The following is a 23,268-nucleotide window of genomic DNA, read 5'->3' on the forward strand; positions in this document are numbered from 1 at the left end:
AGAACTCCAACGCATCAGATTCTGAGTATTTTCAAAGATGGACTCTTCACGGCATTCTGCAAACTTTATTTACAGCGCTACAAGGTAGCATCAGTTAAGATACACTGTCGATAAACGTAGGCGGTTCTGCTTACACGTTAATTCCTGGGGCACGCTCCGGTTTGTGTTTTGTTCTTTAGGAAACACACAACAACAACGACAACGAACAAAAGAGAACGGCGGCCCTGATGCCGCGAGGCTCTGCCGAGTGGTCTCCAGCCCCCGGCTCCGACCGCGCGGGCAGAGGAGCGCGCCCGACCTCTTGCAAGCCTCGGTGCTTTCCTTGCGCTCCCACCTGCGCAGCGACGGAGCACCTCGGGGCTCCCAGCCTCGGCTCCCCGACACCACTGCCCGACCCCGACGGGCCCTTACCCCGGGGCTGCGCTGCCGCCGCTCGCCGCCCCGCGCACGAACGCACCAGGTGCGCTGCCCTGCGCGCGTCCCTTACGCCATCCGCGTGGCACCCGCACCGGCGGCGCCCCCCGCGCCGCTACCTGGCGCCGGCCCCGCGCCCCCTGACGTCACGGTGGGGCCAACGCGGGGCCGGCACCGGGGCCGCGGCGCCCCTTCCCTCCTCCCGTTCGCCGTCCCCTCCCTCCCCCCGCTCGCTCGCCCGCCGCACGACTCTTAAAGGCGTTTTTCAGCCCGGGCCGGCTCACAGACCGCGCGGAGCCCGGCACCGCTTGCATCTGCTCCGCGTCGCTACCGCCCCCCACTCCTCCTCCTCCCTGACCGGCCCGCCGCTCGCACCGCCGCCGTTCCCCAGCGATGTGCTCCCGCTCCGCGGGACGCTGAACTCCGCGGGCGGCTCGGGGCGGGAGGGGCCGGCTCGGGGCGCTCTCCTTTCCCGGCCCCGTTGCGGGCTGGGGGCGGCGGGAGGAGGACGGCCCCGCGCCCCGCCGCGCGCGCCTCCCCCCCGGGCGCCGGGGGTCTCGAAGCTGGCGGGGGCTCCGGCCGCAGAGATGGCTCGGATCGGATGGGGCTTCCTCCTGTGCGCCTGGGCGCTGCTCTCCCCGGCGCTCGCCGCCGCCGAGAAGGGCAGGCTGCGAAGGATCACCTACGTGCTGCACCCCAGCCAGGCAGGATCGGCCGGCGGCCGGCAGCAGCGCCCGGCCCTCCTCGCGGGGCAGCAGCAGCGCACCTTTAACGTGCAGCTCAACGCGCACTACGGCACCGCGGAGCGCACGCGGCGGATGAGCAAAGCGGGAGGCGCGGGAGTGCAGCTTCGCCTGGGCCCCGTCGGGCAGAGCCACTCCAACTCCGCCGCCTCCTCCTTCGCCAAGCCGGCCCGCTTCGGCCCGCGGCCCAAGCCTCCGCCGGGACCTCACGGCAACAGCAGCGGCGCGCCGCCCCGCCAGAAGCACCCGCTGCCGTCGCTACCGGGGTAAGGTGCCCCGCTTGCTGTGCCGTGCCGCGCTCCGCTCTCGGCGCCTTGCGCCGTTACCCGCCCGCTCCCCTCGGGCACACGAGGCGTCGAGCGGGCGAGGGGCGGCCCCGCGTTCATCCCCCGGCTCCTCGCGGCTTTCCGCACTTCCCGCCTTTTTGTCTCCCGTCCCGGCCGTGCGGGGGCCGGCGGCCGATGGGGGCCCCTCCGGACCGTCGTCCCTCTCTGCTCTTCCCGCAGGGTCAACGTCTGCGGAGGGCAGTGCTGCCATGGCTGGAGCAAAGCCACGGGCTCGCAGAGGTGCATCAAACGTGAGTATTGTGGGTGAACGGGGAGAATCCCTCCTGAGGGAGGCGGGCGGCACGTGGCCGGCACGGAGCTGCGCCGCCGCGAGGTTACGGAGGAGGGAATAGCAGCCCCGGTCGGGAAGCCTCTGCGGGTGTCCGTGAGGTGCGCAGCTGTGGAAGCGCTGCCTCGGCTCCGCAATGCGCGCCTCTGCCCCACGGGGAGCTGCAGGGAACGGTCGTCGGGATGCGAGGGGGATGCGAGGGGGACGCGGGAGTCCCCCGTGCGGGGGGACGTTTGTCCCTGGGTGGGGTTTCTCACAGTAGGGAGCAGCTGCATCTGTAATGCGCGGAGAGGACAGGTGACTGCGCGCTGCCGGAGCTGCTGCTGGCGGTGTCCTTATGGCGGTTCCTAAGGACGGAGCCGCTTCATTCCCTGACCAACTCAGACGTGCATTTAAGGCAGTCATCTAAACGAACGTTTGCAGTACGTGCTGATGGGGTTAGGTGAGCTGCCTCGGTTCTCTTGCTTGCTGCAAGTGAAAATAGCAGAATGGTTTCCTGCAGCCTACATTTGTCACAGCGGGGCTTTGGGGCTGAGCACAGAGCCTACAAAATATGTACCTTGGTTCGATGGCAAACCAAAGTGGGGAAAGTGTAACTTCACAAGATGGCAGTTTAGTTTCTGACTCTTCAGAATTTCGGTGCTGCTCTCTCAAGCACTTCAGCCTTCATTATGTTGGGCAAAAAATGTTCCTTTTTGTGGCTTGGATTCACTCTTTCTGTCTTCCAGTAACTTTTCTTTGCAGGTAACTTCAGTGCAGTTAACTTTCAAGCTTTGCTAATAAAGTAGTTTTCTGTGCCTTTTCTTGGTTACATTCTTTTCAACCCCCCTATCATCATTCAGCTATTCTTTTTTGTCTTCTTTTTAAACTCATTTCCATTCTTTGGTCCTTCAGTACAGACTAAGCCAGGCCATCTGGGTTGTTACGGGATAGTCCTGAAGAATCTCATTTAAATCTGTGAATTACTTGGTCTATTCACACAGTTATTGGAGGAATGGATTAGCAGAGAGAGTTAAAAGAAAGGGTGACAGGGTTTGGGGGATCTTTCTCATATTGTCTTTAATATTGGGCTCTCCGTTGCACAAAATGTTCTTGCTGCCTGCTCTGATGCCTCCCAGCAGCAGCATCACACTTGGCTTGGATTTTCCTTGTTGTACCTTTCTGGCAAGCTGAGTGAAGCACTGAATGTTTTAAAACTATGATTTTGTAACTTGAGAAAACTATGAGATAGCACTAACTTGGTTGAGCTATGGAAGATGAGTCTCAGAGTTGTAAAGCCAGATACCTCCTTTTCTTGAGCCTCCCAGTGGTTCTTTCAGAAGAACAGAAACCCTATTAGAGAACAACTGTTAACTCCTTTGTTTCCTATAGGGATAAGTGATTTTTGAGGTTGGGTAGAGAACTGTCAGTTTTGGAGTGGACTCTTCTAGTTGTGCCACAAATGCAGACACACCTGAGCTGAGTCATGCAGAGTCAGTTCGGACCTGTCAGCATTTATTACCTTGGGCTCAGTATCACTTTAATAAGCTATTTGGCCTCTAGGGCCAGCTTATATTCTTTTGCCTGGTGCAAAGCCTGAGCTAATAAACCCCAGGCCCATGCTGCCTGTTTCCAGAGCCAACTTCCATTTGTCTGCATCATGATTCCAGAAGCAGAGTGCTGAGAGCCAGCTCTGATCACAAGAGTTATGAGCTCAGGTGTAACCCCAGGCTGCAGCAAGCACCATGTGTTTCTGCTATGCTGCACCTGTGGCAATAAGCCTGCCTGTAACCTGCAGAAGCAGGGGTGTAAGTGGAGAGGCATAGTCCTGCAGGCTTTGTTAGCCTTTCCCTCCTTCCTGTGGTGGTAGTGGTGCTCGTGGTCTGTTTGTTACACCTGGTGTTGGGGCTGTTCCTCCCTTGGCTGACTCCTGTCCCTGATCAGCAGCAGCCTGGCCAGGTGCAGTGATAACTGCGATATGTTTTCTTAAGGGAGCAAATTTGAAATGTTCTGCGCAGATCATAGGGCACTCTATGGAGGGAGGAGAAGAGTGTACTTCTCAAAGTCCTCTGTAAACTTTAGCTGGAAGCTGAATTGGCAGTTATGTTGACCATGCTCATGTTGTCTTTCAAGTACTTCAGTCTGTCCTCAGGAGGTGAACTTCTGTGTTCCTGTTTGCTACCTGCAGGAGAGTGGCTCTCATATCCAGTCACAGGCATACAGGCTTTTTTCCACGCTGTGCTTAACATTTCAGTTTTACATTGTCAAGTTTTATCTTAACGTTTTTTCAATCTTGGTGTGACTTTTCTTGTGAAGAACTGCATAATTCGGATTTGAAATCATAGACTTCAGCCTTAGAAGTATTCAGAGCTGCTTTGTGCTGGGAAAATTACTTCAAACCTTCAAAAATCTTTTGGCAATGTTTGGCACATCCACCTTTGGGTAAAGACAAAGGTGGCAAAGGCTCAACCACAGCAATAAACACCTTGGAAGGTTATACGCACGTGGAAATGTTTATGACGGGTTGTCTTACAGTCATCGTTATCTGAAATTATGATCTGTGCAAGAGCAATTACAAGATACCACCAGAGCTGGAGACATTGTGCTTTGTTAGAACTTGTTGTGCTACCACAACATTGTACAAATGTTAATTAGCTTTCTAACATGGCTGTAAGGCAAATGAAGCCCCGAATGTGGGTTTAACATTATTTGTTTCATTTACGGAAACTAAACTGTAGGTTAAATGTGACCTTGGACAAGTTATAACCAATCATTGACTGGAAGATAAAAGCTGGAAATCCTATCTCTCAAATGCTTTCTTATCCTGTTGGAAGCCTTTGTCTCTTACTTAGTTACTTGCTACTAAATTTGTATTAGTTAATATTGCTTCCTACAAATTAGGCTCCTTTGCTTGTTCATAATGATTACAAAGAACTTATTTACATGTTGGGAAGTCAAGAAAGAAATTGCTCATTGTACACAGGATCTGATATCTCCAAAAAATGATTTAATGGGACCACCTTGTTTTAATAGTAAACATCTTCTGAAGTATGTAATGTATTTTGTTGGGAGCATTAATATAGAATGTGTACTCAGTGTAAACTGGATAGTTTAAAAAAAAAAGTAAATAGAATAGGCTGGAGGAATTGTAACTTTTGCTAACATCATGAGGCAAATTAACAAATGATAGTAGGAGGGAGAGCTGATTGTTACAGGAATGCTGAAATGTGAACTTCCTGCAGAAGTGTAAGAAAGGCTCATAATGCAAATGAGTGAGAAAGTGAACCTAGCAAGGTCATGCTTAAAGTGTATTTAATATAGAGAGAATCTGCTCAGATGCAGAGTTCACCTGCTCTATCCTCATGGATTAAGAAAGAGAGAAGACTCATCTTTGTTGCCTCAGGGTGCTGTATGTGTGTGTGCATGTTTTCTGTGGATGGGTGCAAAGTGAGGGTTTGGGAGTTGGATCTGGGTGAGATTTTTCTGAACTGGGCTATGAAGTTCTTCCTGTCTCAGATGCCCAGACACTTTGGAAAGATCATCAGAAAAGGCAATCCGTTTTCAATTTTGAAAGATTATCATGTTTATTCTCTTTCATTTTGAAAATTTTCCAGACTCCACGTTAAATAAATGCGCTGGATAAGATTTAATTTCTTTTTCAGAAAGCGGTCTTTCTGCTGCAGAAGACCAGGTTGCTCTGAGGAAGGTCCACTTTGTTCAGTTCCCAAATCTGTGTGGCCTCCAGTTGTGTATTGCCATTATGGTTTGAGCTGTCCGGTCCCCAAAACCTCAGGCTATGCTTGTGGCTGCTGTTGGGTGAGCTGCAGCTCCTTCAGGTCAAGGGCGCTTGATGATGTAACCGGTGCTGTGGACACCTGGCTTTGCCAGGCCTGTCTGGAGCACGCCTGAGGCTGCTTCCAGATCGTGCTCCTGAGTTGTCTTGGGGGAGGTGAAGGAAAGGTTGCGTGCTTAGATCTTGTTCTGATCTAGGGCTGGGATCCAGACTTGGAAGCTTAGTAGCATAAGTGGATGTAAAACTGTGTGCTACTAAGTGTTTTTGTATTGGTTGCTTAGTATCTCTTCTCTTTCTGCCTACAGTGGGCTCTGAGAAATGGTGGTATCCAGGAGAATGGTACTTCTAATCACTGGAATGAGTGCTTCAAATGCTTGCAGCTGTGCTTCTTGAAGGATTTCTGGTCATAAATGTTTTCCAAGGCTTGTTCTTCATCTGTTTGATGGCTTAGAGCTTTACCAAGCTCTGTTTATTTACACTGTGTATACAAAGCCTGACTATAACGTGCTCATAACAAATGTTTGTTTTTTTTTTTCCTTCACATTGAAATCATCTCAGTAAAAGCTGTATCAGTCTTCTTCAAACTATGTCTAAATCAAAATGAAATGTTTGCATTTTAAAGAGACGGAACTACCTTGACCTCACTTAACTCACCCTTTTAATCTGGTTCTTGATGTTGCTTTTAAAAACTCTGAAACTGAAAAACTGAAAGCCATTGCTTCTGTGGCTCTGTTTTGCTTCTGCTGTGGGTTGCTACTGTAACACATAAGTATAACTTTTAAATTTTTCATGAAAGAAATAGCCTGGCTTTTATTTAGGGGGTCAGCCCTCAATAACTATCTCACCTTCCTTGGGAGGTGAGATAAAGGGAGAATCTATATTCTTGTTATCATTGGTTTTGCCTATAAAAGCAAGCAGCGTATGCTAATAAGAGCAAATTGTGAAGACCTGAGACCCATGGTGTGTTTCAGGATTCAGTGTTTTATTTTGCTGTATTCTGGTCTCTTGGAATGAACACCAATATGAGGCAAAGTACATTAGCTGTGTCCTTGTTTGGGGTTCGGGGCTCTACCTGATGCAGGCACAACATCTGGCAGTGGAGCACCCCCTGCAGTACCCAGTGGCCCTTCACAAAATGCAGCCCGGGGCTGTTTCTGCTGTTCAGCATGGGTGCCTCTCCTGTGTCACGTCCCAGATGGTGGCACTCCTATCTGTATGGCTGCTCTTCTTGGCAGCAGAGAAGGAAAGGAGGTGGGGTGCCTTCTTCTGTGCCTTTCACACTATCACAGAACGGCCAGGATTGGAAGGGACCAGTGCAGGTGAGAGTACAACCAAGCAGCCATGCTGCTGATGTCAGCATGTCTCCTAACCATTGGAAAGGGGAAGGTATAGCAAGGTAGGGGGTACTGCACCCCTGGGAGCCTTGGGAGAGCTGAGTGCAGCACCTCTGGAGATCACTTCATTTGTAGCTTCGCTGTGAAGTGCAACTTCTTGGAAACAGATACTTCCTTGATGCAGGTTCAGGCTGCCTGGGAGTGAGGGAGTTAATGAGTGTGGATGGAGAAGGGCACAGACCACCCTCAGCTGAGTCCCTGTTTAATTATTGCAGTGCTGAGCCTTAGAGGACTGTGGGTGGTTCATGTTGCCAGGTGAGTCTAATCAGTAATCAGTACAGACTAAAGCTGGGCTGGGTTTGGGTTTTTCTGCTTTTAGGAGCAACAGTATTTCCTTTGTGTAGCTTAATTTATTCCCAGAAAGTGGATCTTCTCCATTGACTGCAGAGAGAATGCAGAGCTCCAGTGTCTCTTTGCATTTCTTACTGTGCACAGGGGATCAAGGATTTCATGTCTTCACAAGTCAAGATACTCATTTAAATATGGAGCTTCAAATAGTTCTGGTAGGTTATGTTCTCATGTGAAAAGCAGGTAGTCGTCTCTGCATCAGTGCAGAGTTTCAGAGAGCTGCTCACTAATAGAGGGAATTGATTTGTGTCCTGTATCAAGGCTTGCTTTTTTCCTAATTCCAATCAGTTTTTAATCATCTCTAGATGGCAGTTTAGGCCTGGATTTGAGAAGAAGGTTAACTGCATAGTATACTCTTATTAAGGATTGGTTGGGCTTAGAAAAACTTTATTGTTCTTAGCATGTAAATTACTTTTTTTGATTAGTAGTCTTTGGTATTTCTTTTCTGTAATGTTTCAATTGTCTGAATCCTGCATCCAGTTAAAATTTTTCAATTGCTTTATTGAATTTCTACTAGTTTGTTCAGTTTCCTGTGTATTTCTTACTAAGTATTTTGTAACAAAATGAATAAACAATGTAATGAGCAAAGTTAAAAGAATTAAAAGGATTGCAGAATTCATCATTAAGTGCTCCAGCAAGCAAAAATAGCACATAACATGGAATTTCTCGTCCATTCTGTAGTGTTTTATTTCATTTATAGTGGTTGAAAGAAGTATGTGTAGCGTGTGAGAATCTTAATTGTTTGTAATATCAGAATATGTGTAATTCTGATCACAAATTATTAAATACTAAAAATCATCTCATAGATTACATAGTGCAAATAATTAAGTTAGACTGCACTAACTCCAGTAAATACATGATTGAAAATGCCAATATCAATTAGCACGTTGTGTTCTTATGCCTGTTAAAGTAATGTCCTTTTGCTGAAGTTAGACTTTTGAAATATTTGAGTATAGTTATCATTAAATTCTGATCTATTATAGCATATGAAGATAGGTAGGAAAATAATCAGGTGTGCTATGTGCTCATTGTGCTGGCAGAGCAACTATTTTATTATTATTTTTTTAAACTGTGTGACAAAGGCTGTTGTTGTTGTTGTCTGTGTGTTTCCCCCCTTTCTTGGAGGTTATATTTATTTATGGTAGTTGTCCATGTCAACGTAGGAATGCATCAGATGTTTGAAGTGGACCAGTGAATTCCTTCATGATGCATGATTTCCTTTGAAGTATATTTAGGGAAAGAATTCCCTAAGACCATGTAGTTGTGATAAGAACAAATTTCCTGTGTAGGAAGACACAGATGGTCATAATATTTCTTCCATTAATCATATAGAGATCATGCAGTCTCTTTTGGAGCTAAAGAATCAGCAGAAATGACATGAAGTTAACTTTAACTTCCTATGGGATTGTTTTACAACGTTGTTGTCTCAAGCTTGGTGGCTAATTCATCTCTCCCTCCTCAACAACTGTGTAGAGGTATTAGATATACTTCTGGTAAAATTCAGTTGTTGAAAACCATCTGGAGAAAGTTATTCAGATGGAGAACTGGATCCCCAGAAAAGTACTCGATGGTCAGCACTAAATGTTTCTTCAGTTTGGAGACTAGAAATCCAAAACCTTTGTTACTTCCTTATTCCTGACATATGTAGTGCTTACAGAGATGTAAGATGTGGCATCCAGTATATAAAAGTCTAATAGCAAGTGGTGAGCTACTCAGTAGGGCAATTGGGAGAACAGGAAGCCATTGTAAACTTTGCCCTTCTCTGGGATATTGGCACTGTATTCAGATTCCTTTGAGGGAACCCGTGCAGGACGCCTCTTCCCATTCAGAATCCCCATAGCCTCTCAAGAGAAAGGAGGCCTTTCTCCTCTTTTCTTTTGGTACTGGTGGGGGATCATTGCTCTGTCTTTCAACACAGCAGGAGCTGGAGGTGCCTTTGTATCACAGATTTAGTTTAGGATGCTCACTCAACCAAGATATACTTAGATTTGGTTTCTCTGTGTGCTTGAGGAATAGAAATCTTGATTAACGAAAAAGATGACAGTACTTGCTATGCCCTTAATAGTCTGTTCCCATGCTGAACATAGCAGAACTTGGAACCTTGCTCTAAGCACAGGTATATTCATGTTATTGTTGCTTTTCCCTTTTATGTAGACTTGATACATGCATTGTTGCTTGACCATTTTATACTGGAATCTGAAGCATTCACACACTTCTAAGCCTCCTTCCAATGACTGCTTTCTGTTATTGTGCTCTAGCATATATTTTGTCTGACAGGCTTTACACATTCCTGTTAAAGATAACAGTTCACAACATAGGCTTAGGTTGTTATAAAGGATTAGCAATCTTTGGCAGTATGGATAGCGAGACATTTGCAGTGGTGGAAGTTGTTGGAAGTCAGCACGTTCTCCTGACAGCCAAACTGGTGCTTGCTTATATGCAGTTGAAAGGGAAAAACACCTTCTTATTAAAATCTGTTTTCAAACAGAAAGGTTCTATTGGATGAGCTCATTAGAAATAACACAGCTCGCAACTGTTCATTGTAGTTCATCATATCGAAGCATTAGAGCTTAGGAAATATGGTAAATGTTTGTGGTCATTTAAATACAAACCAACAGCGCCTGTTTGACAGAGGAGGTTCTTAAAGGTAGAACTGAGGCAAAAAATTTAGTGGTGCATTAATTTTTTTGGCGCCATTTAAACTTTCTTGTGAATTTTGCATTTAAAAATACTTCTCTGTAAATTTCAGTTCTCCATATGATCAGGAGATGCAAGGGTATAAGTGAGATGTCATTGTTTGGAGAAGGTGAACGTAAATTAATGTAAAATCAAAGTGATGAGCTTAATGATCTTAATCTGTCTCAATATCTTGGAAGCAATGGTGACAACACTGGAATATCACCAAGTTTGCACCAGGTGTGTCCCATGAGTGCTCACACAGGATCAGAAAGAGTGATGTGCAAGTTTGTCAGTATTTACTGAACCAAAGCTGAAGGTGACAGTTTCCTGGATTGCTTGCTGGTGACAAGACATGGTGTCACCATTAGGAGCCGGAGTCAAAACAGTGGTCTGTGGAGTGATGACATGTAAATTCCCCACTGATGAGAAAGTTCATGAGACAGCCCTCAGTGAGTGATGTGTGATGTTTTTTGGGATAGGAAAGGATGTGATCCTTGTGGATATCATGAAACTCAGACAAACCATCAATTCTGACTGCTTTATCACAGTGCTGACTAAGTTGAAGGCTTAAGCTTGCACAGTCAGACCAGAGAAGGAGTCAACCTTTCTCTTGCAGCACCATAATGCCAGGCCCCATGCCGGCTTGAAAACAGTGGAGCACATTGCCTATCTTGATTGGGCTGTCTTACCTCACCCACCTCATAGTCAGGGTTTGGCACTTTCTGACTTTCATCTGCTTGGGCTGGTGAATGATGGACTGCATGGGCAACATTTTCCTAGAAACTGTGTCATCATAGCAGTTGTGAACAGTGGGTCATTTTGACTGGTTCAGATTTTTGAGTGCAGCACGCAGGCTCTTGATTGCTGCTGGTGAAAATGCATGGCTAATGGTGGTGACTGTATTGAAAAAGAGTGATTTGTGGCTGCAACTGTGCTTGATCAGACTGTTATTGTGCTCCTCATATCTGTTGTAGTTTCCACTGAAATAAATAGGGGGTGCTACTTTGAGAATGACCTATGTACATGTAAATCAGTCCCAAATCTATAACACGGATGTGTTGGAAGGATCTTCTAAGGCCGAAGGGCAGCACTGTTGTTCTGTGACTGCTTTTGTCAAAGAATGGCATAAATACAGCCATACTAGGGCTGGTGAGTGCCCATCTAACCAGTCTGCTTACAGAGGTGAGCAGTAGTTCTGTAGGGAAAGATACGTTAAAATGGTCAGTGTGTTGAGATAGTTTTACAGAAAACTGCAGTGTCTTGTGGTTCAGGGACTTTCAAAGCAATGATACCCTGGGTTAATTACTCCCTCCCTGCCACAGGTGTGAGGTTAGTGTTTCAAACTGCCACCAGCTGTTCCTACTTGGTACAATTAAGAGGTGATGTCCTGCTTGCTTTTTCTTCCCTACCTATAAATTTGCAGCCTTTTGCTTATGCTTGCTTGTTCAAGTTTTCTGTACTTAGAAGTTCTAGAATGTTTAGGCATGACATACAAAAAGGTGATTTCCTGCCTTTGATCATCACAGTCCCGCTTGTTATTTTCTGGCAGGCCTGTACTAATTCTGCTGCTTATGGGACAAACTTCCTTTATTTAACTCCTGCAAAAAATAACCCAAAGTAGGTTCATATTCCTTCACCAAATCACTCCTTTGGAAAGCAGGGGTGGTTTGTTATATTGTATGTACCCAGTCTTCCCAACTGGCCAACTTCCTCGGCAAAAGAAGTTTTAGTTTGGAAAACAGGTTGGTGAACTCGTAATGGAAAGCTCTGTTGAGAGCTATTAAATGTGCAAACAGTACTCCTGCTCAGGAATTGTCTAATTTTTTTAAGGCTGTAATAGTACAAAATGTTATTCCTCACCCAGTTTTTATACCCATTCTTAAGCATCCATGTTAATAAGAGGAGAGCAGGCTGAACTAAATAAACCCATCTTTGATCTCACTTTCTAAGGCTAATCTCATTACTTGCATCCTTACTGAGCTTCATTTTGAATTTGCAGTCATGTCACAAAACCCACCACCTTTAACAGAGGTGTATCCACCCATTATTATTATTATTTTTTTTTTTCCATGATCGACTTTTTCCACACACCAGTTTTTTCAAGCTTAGCTCTATGGAAAATGAGGGTGTTTCAAGTTAAATGTGCCATTATTGTTGTCTTAAAACAAAGTAATTAGGTCATTCATTTGGCACATGGCAGCTGTTTTGACCATTTTTAAAAATAAACTTCTGCATTGTATCAATTAAAAGCTCATTTAATTCTTTCCTAAATCTGTGATCTTGTATCCCACTTTGTGATCTGTTACACAACATTAATGAACTTCAGCCGAAGGGTGGATTGTTGTGAAGATCTCGTGGGTCAGTTTTTTCAGCCTGCTGTCACTGGTCACATTTCAGACTGCATCTCTTAACATTTGCTGGGGCTGCTGATGCTCGTTTTGTTGGTGGAGTAATGCAGTTTGTCCTGTGGAGCTTCGTATGCTTTATACATAAATTTGAGAAACCTTCTGGTTTTATGTCACTGTAAGTGAAGCGAGAATCTTCCAGTCGGGGTAAAAAAGAAATAGTAATTTCAAAATGGTTTGTGTTTTCGTCTGCGTAGTTCAAAACTCACTGCAACCTTATTAGGTTCACTTTGATGAGTGGAAGCTGAAGACTTTTTAGGTTTTTGAAGCATAGGTTGGTTCCTAACAACAAGAAAAAGAGCTGCTGTTTTCTCAGTGCTCTTTACTGTGCATGCATAAATTATTTTACTTTAAATTAGGAAATGCACAACTGTGATTGGTGTCCTAGGAGAGCAGGTATTTCCTTCTACCTTTTTGGGATGGTCTTATGAGCTTAATTCTGTGTTTGATTTCTATTCTTGAAATAAGTTGTTGAGAAGCTTCTAGGTCAATAAAGATGGAAGTCCATAAATCTCAGTAAATATACTTAAAATATGAATGCTTTTTTCATGTTGTAAAAATGAGACTTCTAAATCTTTTGCAGAAGATTGTTATTTCTTTCTAAAACATTCCAGATTGTGCCAAAATTATTTCACTGTGATCTTTATGCTGTTATTACAGGATGACAAAGGTGTCTGAGTCACTGCTCTGCTCTTGGAGTCTCTTCAAAGCCTTTTATCATAGTGATGTTAGTGAGGAATAATGCACAGAACTGTCAAATCATCAAGGTCAGAAAAGACCTCCAAGGTCATCCAGTCCAACCATCTGCCTACCACCAATATTTCCCTGCTACATCCTGTCCCTCAGTACAACATATAAATGTTTCTTAAACGCCTCCAGGGATGGTGACTGCACCACCTCCCTGGGCAGCCTGTGCCACTGCCTCCCCACTCCTTTGAAGAAGCAGCTTTTCCTAACATCCGACTTGAACCTCCTCTGGCACAACTTGAGGCTATTCCCTGTAGTTCTATCACTGGTTATGTGGGCAGTGTTCTTAATGAACACGTCTGAGTCACCTGCACCTCCTAGATTTGTATTACTTGGTTATTTCTGTTTGAAACTATTGTGTTGTCACTGTCTGGTAGTGTGATTCTATCTAGACAGGAAGACGAAGTCACTTATAGAAACTGTCAAATTATTTTTCAACAACTCAAAATGCGATGCAGATTGTTGTTTGGTTTGTTTTCTGTATTAGCAGCCTGTATTCTATGATTTGCATGCAGTAGAGAGGAGAGTTGCTGAGGCAGCTGTTCTTCTATTTCATCAAGTAGGAGATGCTGTGTTCCTTGCTTCTTTTCCAGCTGGACTTCAGTAGTAGCACTGAGACCAGTTACCCAGCAGTAATAAGATTCTGTGTGCTTTGTCCTTGCAATGATGAGATTCTTTTTTTTTTTTTTTTTTTTTTTTTTTTTTTTTTTTTTTTTTTTTTTTAGAGCAATACTGGAATGAGAGTTCCTATTTAGTCATGAAGGAGGTGTGTTGGAGTGGCCTGGTTTGCCTGTAGTTGTATGTAACTAAAAATACAGGTGTCCTATTTACAGAACCATGTTAAAAAGAACTTTGAAAAGGTCCTTTTGAATGTGTGCTTTGTTTAAAAATCTTCCAGAGGGGTCTTGTGATCTTTGATCTTTAGTCCTTCTGAAAATCAAGTCAAGGAGGATTAGAATAAGGGAAATCCAATGAGTGTTGTAGGCTTAGGCTTTGTTCAGCTGATACATGGTTCCAAATTATGGTAATGTTGCAGTCAGTCTAACCTGTAACTTTTTCAGATTTCCGGTGCATCGTGGTGCTTAGGGCAGTTAGATACCTGCTTTTTCTGCTTTTTTGCAGTATTTTTCAGCGGTTGGTATTCAATGGTAGCTCATAACAAATTCAGGTTTTTCCCCATTCCTTCACAATTTAGTGTCCCCAAATCTATTTTTCAAACATATGATCCACTGCAGTTGTGTGAATTTCTTGTGTGCCTAGCAAAATCTGGGTCTTAAAGGCAAGACGCAAGGAAGAGTTGGCTTATGAATAACAACATATGTTTGTTGTAAATCCCTTCTCAAGTTCTCAGTGAAAATTTTCTTCAGTCTTCTGGCAGTCAAAGACACAATCCATGCTTTTTAAAGGAACCAGAAATACAAATAAGTGAATGACTACTTTTTTTTTTGTGGCTGGGGATGCAGAAGGTGCAATTAAGCTAGTTCAGTCAAACAGCATTCAAGAGGAGATAGGCTGCTGAACAACAGATGGAAGGGGAAGTTATCTGAGAGAAGAACTCCATATAAAGCACAAGATCTGTGGCAAATCTAGTGCCATGTGTACAGATGATACATGTGATATGTTTCTATCAAATGACATCAGCTGACAAATAAGTCCCACTGAATTAACACACTTCCATCCTAGCAATGTTTTTCATATGTGAACTTGTATGTGTACTTTCTATTTATAGTGTATGTGTTGAAACTTGATTGAAGTGCAAAGTTCTCCAATTTATTTGGAGCGGTGCTTTCTTTTCTCCAAATTGTTATGAAATTGGATATACTGAAATATGGTATAGTACCATGTGTTGTATTTTATGATACAGATAAGCCTGTAAGACTTGTAGATTTGGTGATCTAGCATATTGTTTTATCTGAGCTAAAAAAAAAAAAAAAGTCTTCTGCTACCAATATTAGAAGTATGCTCAGCAGTATATTTTCTCATAAGTGCTTCACTGAATAGCATCTCTAGAGGGAAAAATGGGGAAAAAAATATATTTTTTTGATAAATATTTTAGTTCAAATTGTGTTTTACTGTTAAAATGTATCCACTGAATAAGAAAACGTCTTTTTTCCATCTTTGTTATTTAAATTTTTTTTAAATGGAATAACATTTTAAGATTAACCACCTAAAATAAATCCTGAAATTAGGCAGTTTATGTATATATATGATCAGTAGCTGCTTTTATTGCTTTTTTCATTTCATCTGTGAGATTTGCATCTTCTCTATTTCTTGCTCGTTCAAAATGGAACTGAACTAATTGTGTTTTAACAAGGTCTAATATTGAGACTAAGTTAATTATTCAAATTCCCTCTATAGTCAGTGGATAGTGATACAAACAGTGTAATTAATCCCTTCTGAGGGCATGTATCTGAAAGTGAATTGTCTTTTGAGGAGACTTATCCATCCACACAGATGGAACAAGGAACATAGAGCAATGTGTAGTTCAAGGCAATCTTAAACACCTGTCTGTTTCTTCAAAGAACACCATCCCTGGTTGTAATTATGTCATTGTAGGAACAGTTTGTGCATCTCTCATCTTTAAATGTTACTGCAGTGGTGATTTCTTTGCTTTGGAATGGTTGAAGCAGTGGAAGGGTTGAATTGCATCGTGCCTTTTTATATCATTTGGTCACTTGTAATTTGGCTGTAGTGATCTTCAGATCACTTTAAATAGTAACAGAATGTATCCAAGTTTGGATCAACAGTATAGTTTTATAATCTGCATTCTTTTCCATCAGTATGCAATTTGGTTGTTACTGTATGGAGAAGCAGGATGCAGGGAAGGGGTACAGAAGACTGCTAGTAGGCAGGTTTATAATAGTGCTATATAGATTTTAACTTGTCTATTTCCTATTTTTTACGTCTGCGTCATTTTGCTTTTTCAAGCTGTTCAAATGTCACACGTGTATTATGTAGGAGGACAGTAAAAGCTCTACCAACTTATATGCTTGTGTGGAGCTTAGCAATGTTACAGTCTCATACTTGATTAACATTTATATATATATATATATATATATATATATATATATATTTTAACTGTGGGGTGGGTTTGCATGTTCTGCTGTTCTTTGTTTCACAGGTGCATTTTAAAATGTCTTTCTATAGCTAACTGTGCACCACCGTGCCAAAACGGAGGGATGTGTCTGCGGCCTCAGCTCTGTGTGTGTAAGCCAGGAACAAAAGGCAATTCCTGTGAGGATACAGTCATGCAAGACACGTCTTCCACTGGAGGCCGGAGCCCCGTTGTTCCCCCGTGGCCCATCCCCCAGCAGGCTGCCCAGCAGGCCTTCTCCCAGAAGGTGCAAGTCCCACCGAAGGCTGGCCCTATGCCTCAGATGGCGTTCACCATCAAGCAGAAGCCTCCTGTTGGATTACCTCAGCAAATGCAACCACAGTAAGTGTTTTGTTTGTTTTTAAATTTATTTTCTCTTTTAATGAGGTCCAGTATGTTAGAATTATAAAATATTGTTCCTTGCAAACTGGAAATATGACTATCATAGAAAAATTTTCTTTCTCTGCCTCCAGGCTTTGTATTACTTTGATTAACTGAAATACTTCAAATGAGTCTGAAATTTCTCTGCCTATAATGTTGCTTTTTTGAATGTATATGGAGCTCGCTTCAGGGCTGCATGTGATATGTGAGAAGACGATTGCACAGGAGCCTGGTGATCGAATTGAATGTTGACAGTTTTAGGTATCTGCAGCAGCTACTATTCCTTCAGCTTCAGGTGAAATCAGAGGCAAAAATGTATCCCTCCTGCAACAGATGTTATTTTTGAATAGCTGTAAGTAGGATACAGTTATTTTTCTTCTAGCCACGAGAGAAAGATTATTAGGACTGGGGATTAAACTGTGCTTTTCCACGTCCAGAATTATAAAAAAGGTAATCTTAAAAAGCCCACAGTCAGAATGGAATCGTATGGTTATTGTAGACTGCACCAAAGAAGTTGCATGCTCCTAATAACAGAGTACACCTCTCCAAGCTGCTTCTGAGAATAGAGATCACCAGACACTGCCAACGATATCTAGTGCTTTCAGGTTGCCTCTTTGTTGGACTCCTACCTCCCAAACTTATTCAGTTCCTCTTGTGGATGTTCTAGCTTGTGTTATTGTGGAGTCATAAGCAAAACCAGATTCATACATGTCATATAATAGGAAGAAGGAACTTAACCTCAGTTCCGCTGGGGTTCTTAACCTCTTTCCAGCATGTAATTTGAGAAATTTAGAAGGTGGAGTGGGCTTTAAGAACAAATGGATTCGAAGTCATAAGACAGATAAATTTTCACCCAATTTTGATATTTTTTTTTTTAAGTGCTCTGAGCCCGGTTTAGGTCTATCAGACAAATAACATTATTGGAATCACTAATATGAAGGGGATATTACCACTAAAATCATCACACTTTTCACTGCTCCCTTTTCACAGACCCATACAGACCCAGCAGAACTACTAATCCTCAGCACCTGGCTGCTTTGCCTAGCTCCACAAAGCTCTCTCTAGCAAATCATTTCAAAGAAGCCAGGCAATTCCTTTCTTATCAGAACTTACTCCTGTGTGCCTTCCCCCCTCTTCTTCCCTCTGCACAGTATTCTCAAGCATCTCTTTCTTCTATTGCAAGACAGGCAAGTTGTCCAAATTTGGTAGTAAAATGTACTTCAATTAAAAGAAAAATGTTGTTTCCTCTTGCCTGAAAAAAAAAATGATGCTTAGGAGAAGCTCATGGATATTTCCAGTGAAGATTTATCTGCCATTATTGCTGGAAATTCTGAGTTCAGGGATAAATATGAAGAAAGGAGATAGCAAACGCGTATTTGTCTTTGCTTGTGTAGAGCACCAAGCTGTGACTCGGTTTTTCTAGAGAGCACTTGCCTTTGCATGCTGCAAAATGTCATGCTTCACCAAAATCTCTGTTCCTGCTTGCATAGAACAGTGTTCCAGATGCAAACGAACTGACTTTGGACTCAAGAAAACTCAAGAAATTATCTGTTATCCGAAGACTTCTGTACACTTCCACAAGCAGTGCTAACCTATGTGGACTTTGTTAATACGACCTTCTTAACCTAAGGATTTTCTCCTAGGTTTAGAGAGACTTTTTTTAAGGTAAATGGGACTGTTAGTTTTTGAAATGACACGAGGATGAGTCATTTTCATGCAGTTTAGTAGTGGAGTGGGAAAAATAACTCTGAAGACTCTGTTTTTCTGAGAAATCCAGCTTATAACCCTAGCAGGAGACAGGGAGGAAGTGAGCTGTTTGACAAACCACTCACATGAGACAAAAAGGTGCATGTCTAGATGTAACTGTTGAAATCAGTGCTATCTTATCAGTAGATCTTGTGTAGACTAATAGGACAATTTACAGGGCTGAAAGAGGACTGAGGTCAGATCTCTACCATTAGGGCAGAGCAAATGATCTAATTTGTACTTCAGTTTCTCCTTTGAATATCTTGTGGTTTTTGTCTTTTCTGTATGCTACTCAAATCTTTTTGAATAGCTTTTTCCTGTTCCTACTCTTTAAAACCTATGAAAGGCTATGGCAGGACTAGGGCTATTGGCTGTGGATGCTGTTGATATGATAATCCAAACACTGCTTGCTATGCTAAGTTGTCAAGGACTGTTGAGAGCCAGAGCAGAACCCAACCTGAAACACCAAAATAAGCTCCTACAGTAGACTAGTCTATACAGCACTTCTCTTTTGCCGTTCCCTATCAATTTTTGTTTTTCAATGCAATTTTTCTAGCAATTCATCAAGATATGTTTTAATGAGTTTTCATGGGATTACAGTAGCAATGATAAGGAAATAGGAAGTTCACTTTTCTTCTTAGAGACCTTTTTTTGAAGAACAGGGTGCTGGACAGAAGGAAACCTGGAGAGAGATTAATTTCCTGGAATATCTTGGATTTAGAACACACAGGCACTGCCATAGCCCTGGGCTGGGGATGGATGTTATCAGGTACAGGGTCTCATCTTTGAAGAATGTTAGCAGAAGACGTGGATGGCTGTAATTGAAAACAAATGGTGTCTTGGAAACAAAAATCTGCTTTTTATTGAAACCTGTTGGTAACTCTGATCTCAATAACAGATGTGCTTTGTGGTCCTGAATTGCTGTGGTAGCTCTCGAGTAACTCTGAGCGTCCCCTTCGCTTCTCATTCTCTCACATGTTGGCAGCAGCATAGCCCCAACAGTTTGATTTTCAGCATTTACCAGCTGTGGGAGCAAAAAATCATGGATGAGAAGGGAGGGGGAGAGGAGCTTTTTTTTTTTTCCTTTAAGCTTTCCATTATGGTTTTCAAAATACTCACTAGCATCAAGCTCAGTAATATACTGAAGTGTTTCGGTGTTCCTTCAGCCAATAGCAGCCTCTTCAAAGAGACAATTGTTAATGGGATTGCAAAGTGATAATGAAAGTTTGAAAGTTGGCTCTTGCACTGGGCAAAGGTCAACAAAGGAGAGGTAGATGTGTGCAGACTTTAGGTGACAGAATTGGGATTATCAGTGTGTCTGATGCATCTAGAAACACTCTATGAAAGGTTCCCTCCAAATCTGTAATCTTGGAATACTGGAATTAGTTTCATGCTATTGCAGACAAGCCATTTGATCACTTTAGTGAATCTAATTGACCTGCGTATTAAAGTTGCTTTTTCCCCTCTCTGCTCAAGAAGGTAATGTGTTTTCCAATAGTTCCTCAGTTCTTAATAGCTAGATAAAGACAAGTGTGAGGTCAGTATGAACTTAAATTAATAAGCAAACCTGAGAGAAGAGTTGGGCATACTGTTGTAACCTTACTTAAATTATCAATGGAGGACACTTGTAACTGAAAAATGAATGTATTCTTTTTATAGTCTCTTCATAAGTTATGGTTTTGTGTAGATAAATCTAGATGCTGTTGACTTTGCATTGTACTAACTCTCTTGGCTGGGGCTTACTACAAAATGTAAGAGCAGCTCTTCTACCTATTCCATTTCCTGTCCTGTGTATTAGAGTTGTTTTTGTATCTTTGTCTATATGTAATTTTTTTTTTTAAAACAGCAAGGTTTTAACATTGGTTTACAAGATTGGTGACCAGGTGAAGATTTAAAGAAAACACTTCTCCAGTCTTTTTTTTTTTTTTTTGTAAGGTTAACAGCTGGTGAGAGTAATTAATTCTAGAGGACATCACTGTTAGGATTGTTCTTTGTACTAAAGATATTAAAGCAGTACAGACTAAGTGAAACTTTCTATGGGGAAGAGCCAGAGCACTTAAACTTGACGGCAGGATATGCTTGTAAGTATTTTATTGAATTTTATTGTTTTGACAAGAGATTGAACTACTGTCTGAAAAGACCCTGGCTTTTTACGAAGAAACTTTTAGTTTTTAAGGGATGGCATGGGACTTCGGAGTAGTGTTCAGTTTAGAAGTACAGACGTATTCAGGTTGGAAGTGATCTCTGGAGGCAGTCTGGTCCAACCTTATGCTTAAAGCAGGTTTGCGTTGTTGAACTTTGAGTAGTTCGGGGGCTTCAAGGCTGGAGATTTTATAGTATCTCTGGGCTCCTACTGCAGTGTTTGGCCTTCCTCAGGGTTAAAATAAATAAAAATGCCATGACTGAAAAAATCTCTATCTAGTTGTAATTTTTACTGTTGCACATCATGACTGTTACGCTTTGTGGTTTTGAGTCCATCTCTAAAGTCTGGCTCTGTCTTCCCTATGAGTTCTCAAGAGTTGTAAATAGTAACATCTTCCCCTTGAGCTGCACAAATGCAGTTCTCTCTTCTCATGCAATCTGTGCTCCAGTTCTTGGCGGTTCTGGTGGACTCATTCCACTGTGTCAGTATCCTTCTTGATTTGGAAAGCCCCAAACTGGATGTAATGCTTGTGATGCAGTCTTGCAAGTGCCAAATAGAGGTGAATAATATTCCTTTGACCTGCTGGCTGTGCTGTTGCTAATGCAGTCCAATATGTATGATTGGTGTTCTTTGCTATGGGGGCATGCTGCTGACGTGTGTTCAGCTTGTCCACCAAGGCCCTGAATCCTTTTCTCCAAGGCTGCTTTCCAGCAGTTTCACCTCCAAATCTGTACTTTTGCCTAGGGTTGTTACATCTTGGGACTTTGTGTGCCTTTGAACTTGTGAGCCTGTCAAAATCCCTCAGCCCTCTGGTTCAATGGCTATTTCCTTAGATTGAAATTGTGCGCATAGTTGCTGAGGCTGTGTTTTTCCTCTTGTATGGGTCATTAATAAAGATGTTGAACAATACTGGTCCCAGTATCGATATGTAAGGAAAATAGCTAGTTACTCACTTCACCTCCTGTCTATTGGGTTTTACATGATTGATTAGTGTCTTTTCAGTCAGGAAGTATTGGCAGCTTTTTCTCCTACTTTATAATCCATTTTACCCATATTTAACCAATTTTTCCACAGGGAAACAACAGGAGACTGTCAAAGGTCTTATTAAAGTCTGGCTTATAAAAATTATTCACACTTCCAGGCGTAGAAGTCAGACAAAACCCAAGCAAACAAAAAAAAAAACAAAACAAAACAACTTTAAGCTAAAACTAGAATGTCCTGTTTTGGCTGCTTACATTCTAAAAGCTGTAGTTCAGTTTTATTTACTCTCTGTAATATTGTGCCCTTTCAAAGCCAAGAACTCATGTTACCCTTGCCTTCTTTCTTCAGGAGAAGATGCTATGTCTTATGGAAAGGATTGAACTGTAATTCTAGTGATGATGTGATCTCTTTGAAAATCAGTTTTTTTTTTCTTCTGGGCAAGATAATTCTGTATTGGTGTTCTTAAAGCTGCTTTTCCTCGGTGCAAATCAGGTTTTAATATGTTCACTTAAGAATGTATGTCTGACTGTACAGAAGGTCCTGAACAAATCTGTGGTTAAGTGCCATGACTGTTTTTAAGTACAGCCAGAGAAAATTACCTTAGTCTTCAGAGCCTTTGTCACGGTTTCTGTACTCCTATAGCCCAGTGCTCTGACTATTTGATTTAGTATAAGAAAAGAATACCTAAATCTGTGAGCTCAGATCAGCGCATGTGCTTTGCAACACTGGTGAAGTGCTATTTCTCAGATATTAAAACTAAAATCCAATGATCAGGCAAGAGGTTTGTCTATCAGTTCTTGAGCCTACTATTTGTGTCACAGAGAAATGAAAGACTTGTGCTCTGTTTTCAGTGTTAAGCTGATGGCTGCATCCCTTTAGTACTTTCTAAAATGTAATGACCTCACTGTTCACTTGTTAGGGTTTCATTAACACTAGGTGGCTCCATGGAGGATCAGGAAAATTCTGTCACGAACTATCTGGCATGACTTCTAAGGTATCTTTGCACAGTGCTTTGTGTGAGAGAACTGCTCCAAAGAAGCGGAGTGTACCCTTGGAGGTATTCTGAACCATTTTCTTCTTAATGGACTTGAAAATCACATATGTATTCTACTTATTCAAGCTGCTCTGTAAGGCATATTGCTTTTGAGAGTGTCATTGTGCTCTTTCTTCTAGTAGTCTCATCAAATGAACCACATTCCACACAAGGTAGACTTATCTTTTAAATTAAGTGGTTGCTGAGTTACTTTCTTTTGAGTGGTACTTTAATATGTTCTCACTAATGCACATTATTAACTGCAAAACACAAGTGGTGTAGGCACGTTCCATCTACATAGAAATAATTGCTACTGCTTTTCAGGGAAGTGAGTTACTTCTAAAACTAAACCAATGCTTTCAGTTCAGTTGAGAAGAGGAATGTAAGCCACTTTTCCAAACAATAGCATTTCTCAGTTTTTCTTCTAGTTCAAAAACCATGATACCGGTCATAAGGATGCGTAGCAAATGGATTTAATGAGTAGTATTCAGTGTTAATTTATTGTTGTGAACTGGTTGGTATGTGATCTTCTAGTGTGGCTGTTCCACTTAAATTTTGCTTTTTTTTTTTTTTTTCCATTTGTCAAGGAAATATTTCAGGAGATGTTGGCAAACAATTTGTCATTTAATATTTAATAGTCACTAAAATTGTTAGAGGTTTTTTTTATATATTCATGTAACTTGTTGGGAGGTTGAAGATGCATGAGTTTTTATGGGTAGGTGGCAGCATGTTTTCTGTTCTAGTAAGAGTCATTTACTTGATTGAAATGCTTA

General features: G+C 42.4%; 1 protein-coding gene across 5 annotated transcripts in view; it reads left to right on the forward strand.

Moving 5' to 3' along the window:
- Window positions 1-1,001: 1,001 nt before the first annotated feature.
- Window positions 1,002-23,268, forward strand: part of LTBP1 (latent transforming growth factor beta binding protein 1) — a 178,860-nt gene continuing 156,593 nt past the window's right edge. For 3 of the 5 annotated variants that reach the window (XM_042881787.1, XM_042881778.1, XM_042881795.1), the window contains exons 1-2: window positions 1,676-1,734; window positions 16,265-16,553. In XM_042881787.1, the coding sequence (XP_042737721.1) occupies window positions 16,297-16,553 (257 nt within the window). In that variant the 5' untranslated portion in view covers window positions 1,676-1,734; window positions 16,265-16,296. Of the gene's footprint in view, window positions 1,424-1,663; window positions 1,735-16,264; window positions 16,554-23,268 lie in introns of those variants that run through there. The other 2 variants (XM_042881769.1, XM_042881815.1) reach the window with 2 other exon arrangements.

Source organism: Lagopus leucura, unplaced genomic scaffold (genome assembly GCF_019238085.1).
Source record: "Lagopus leucura isolate 7727_CA_CO unplaced genomic scaffold, USGS_WTPT01 Super-Scaffold_73, whole genome shotgun sequence".
NCBI classification, from domain to species: domain Eukaryota; kingdom Metazoa; phylum Chordata; class Aves; order Galliformes; family Phasianidae; genus Lagopus; species Lagopus leucura.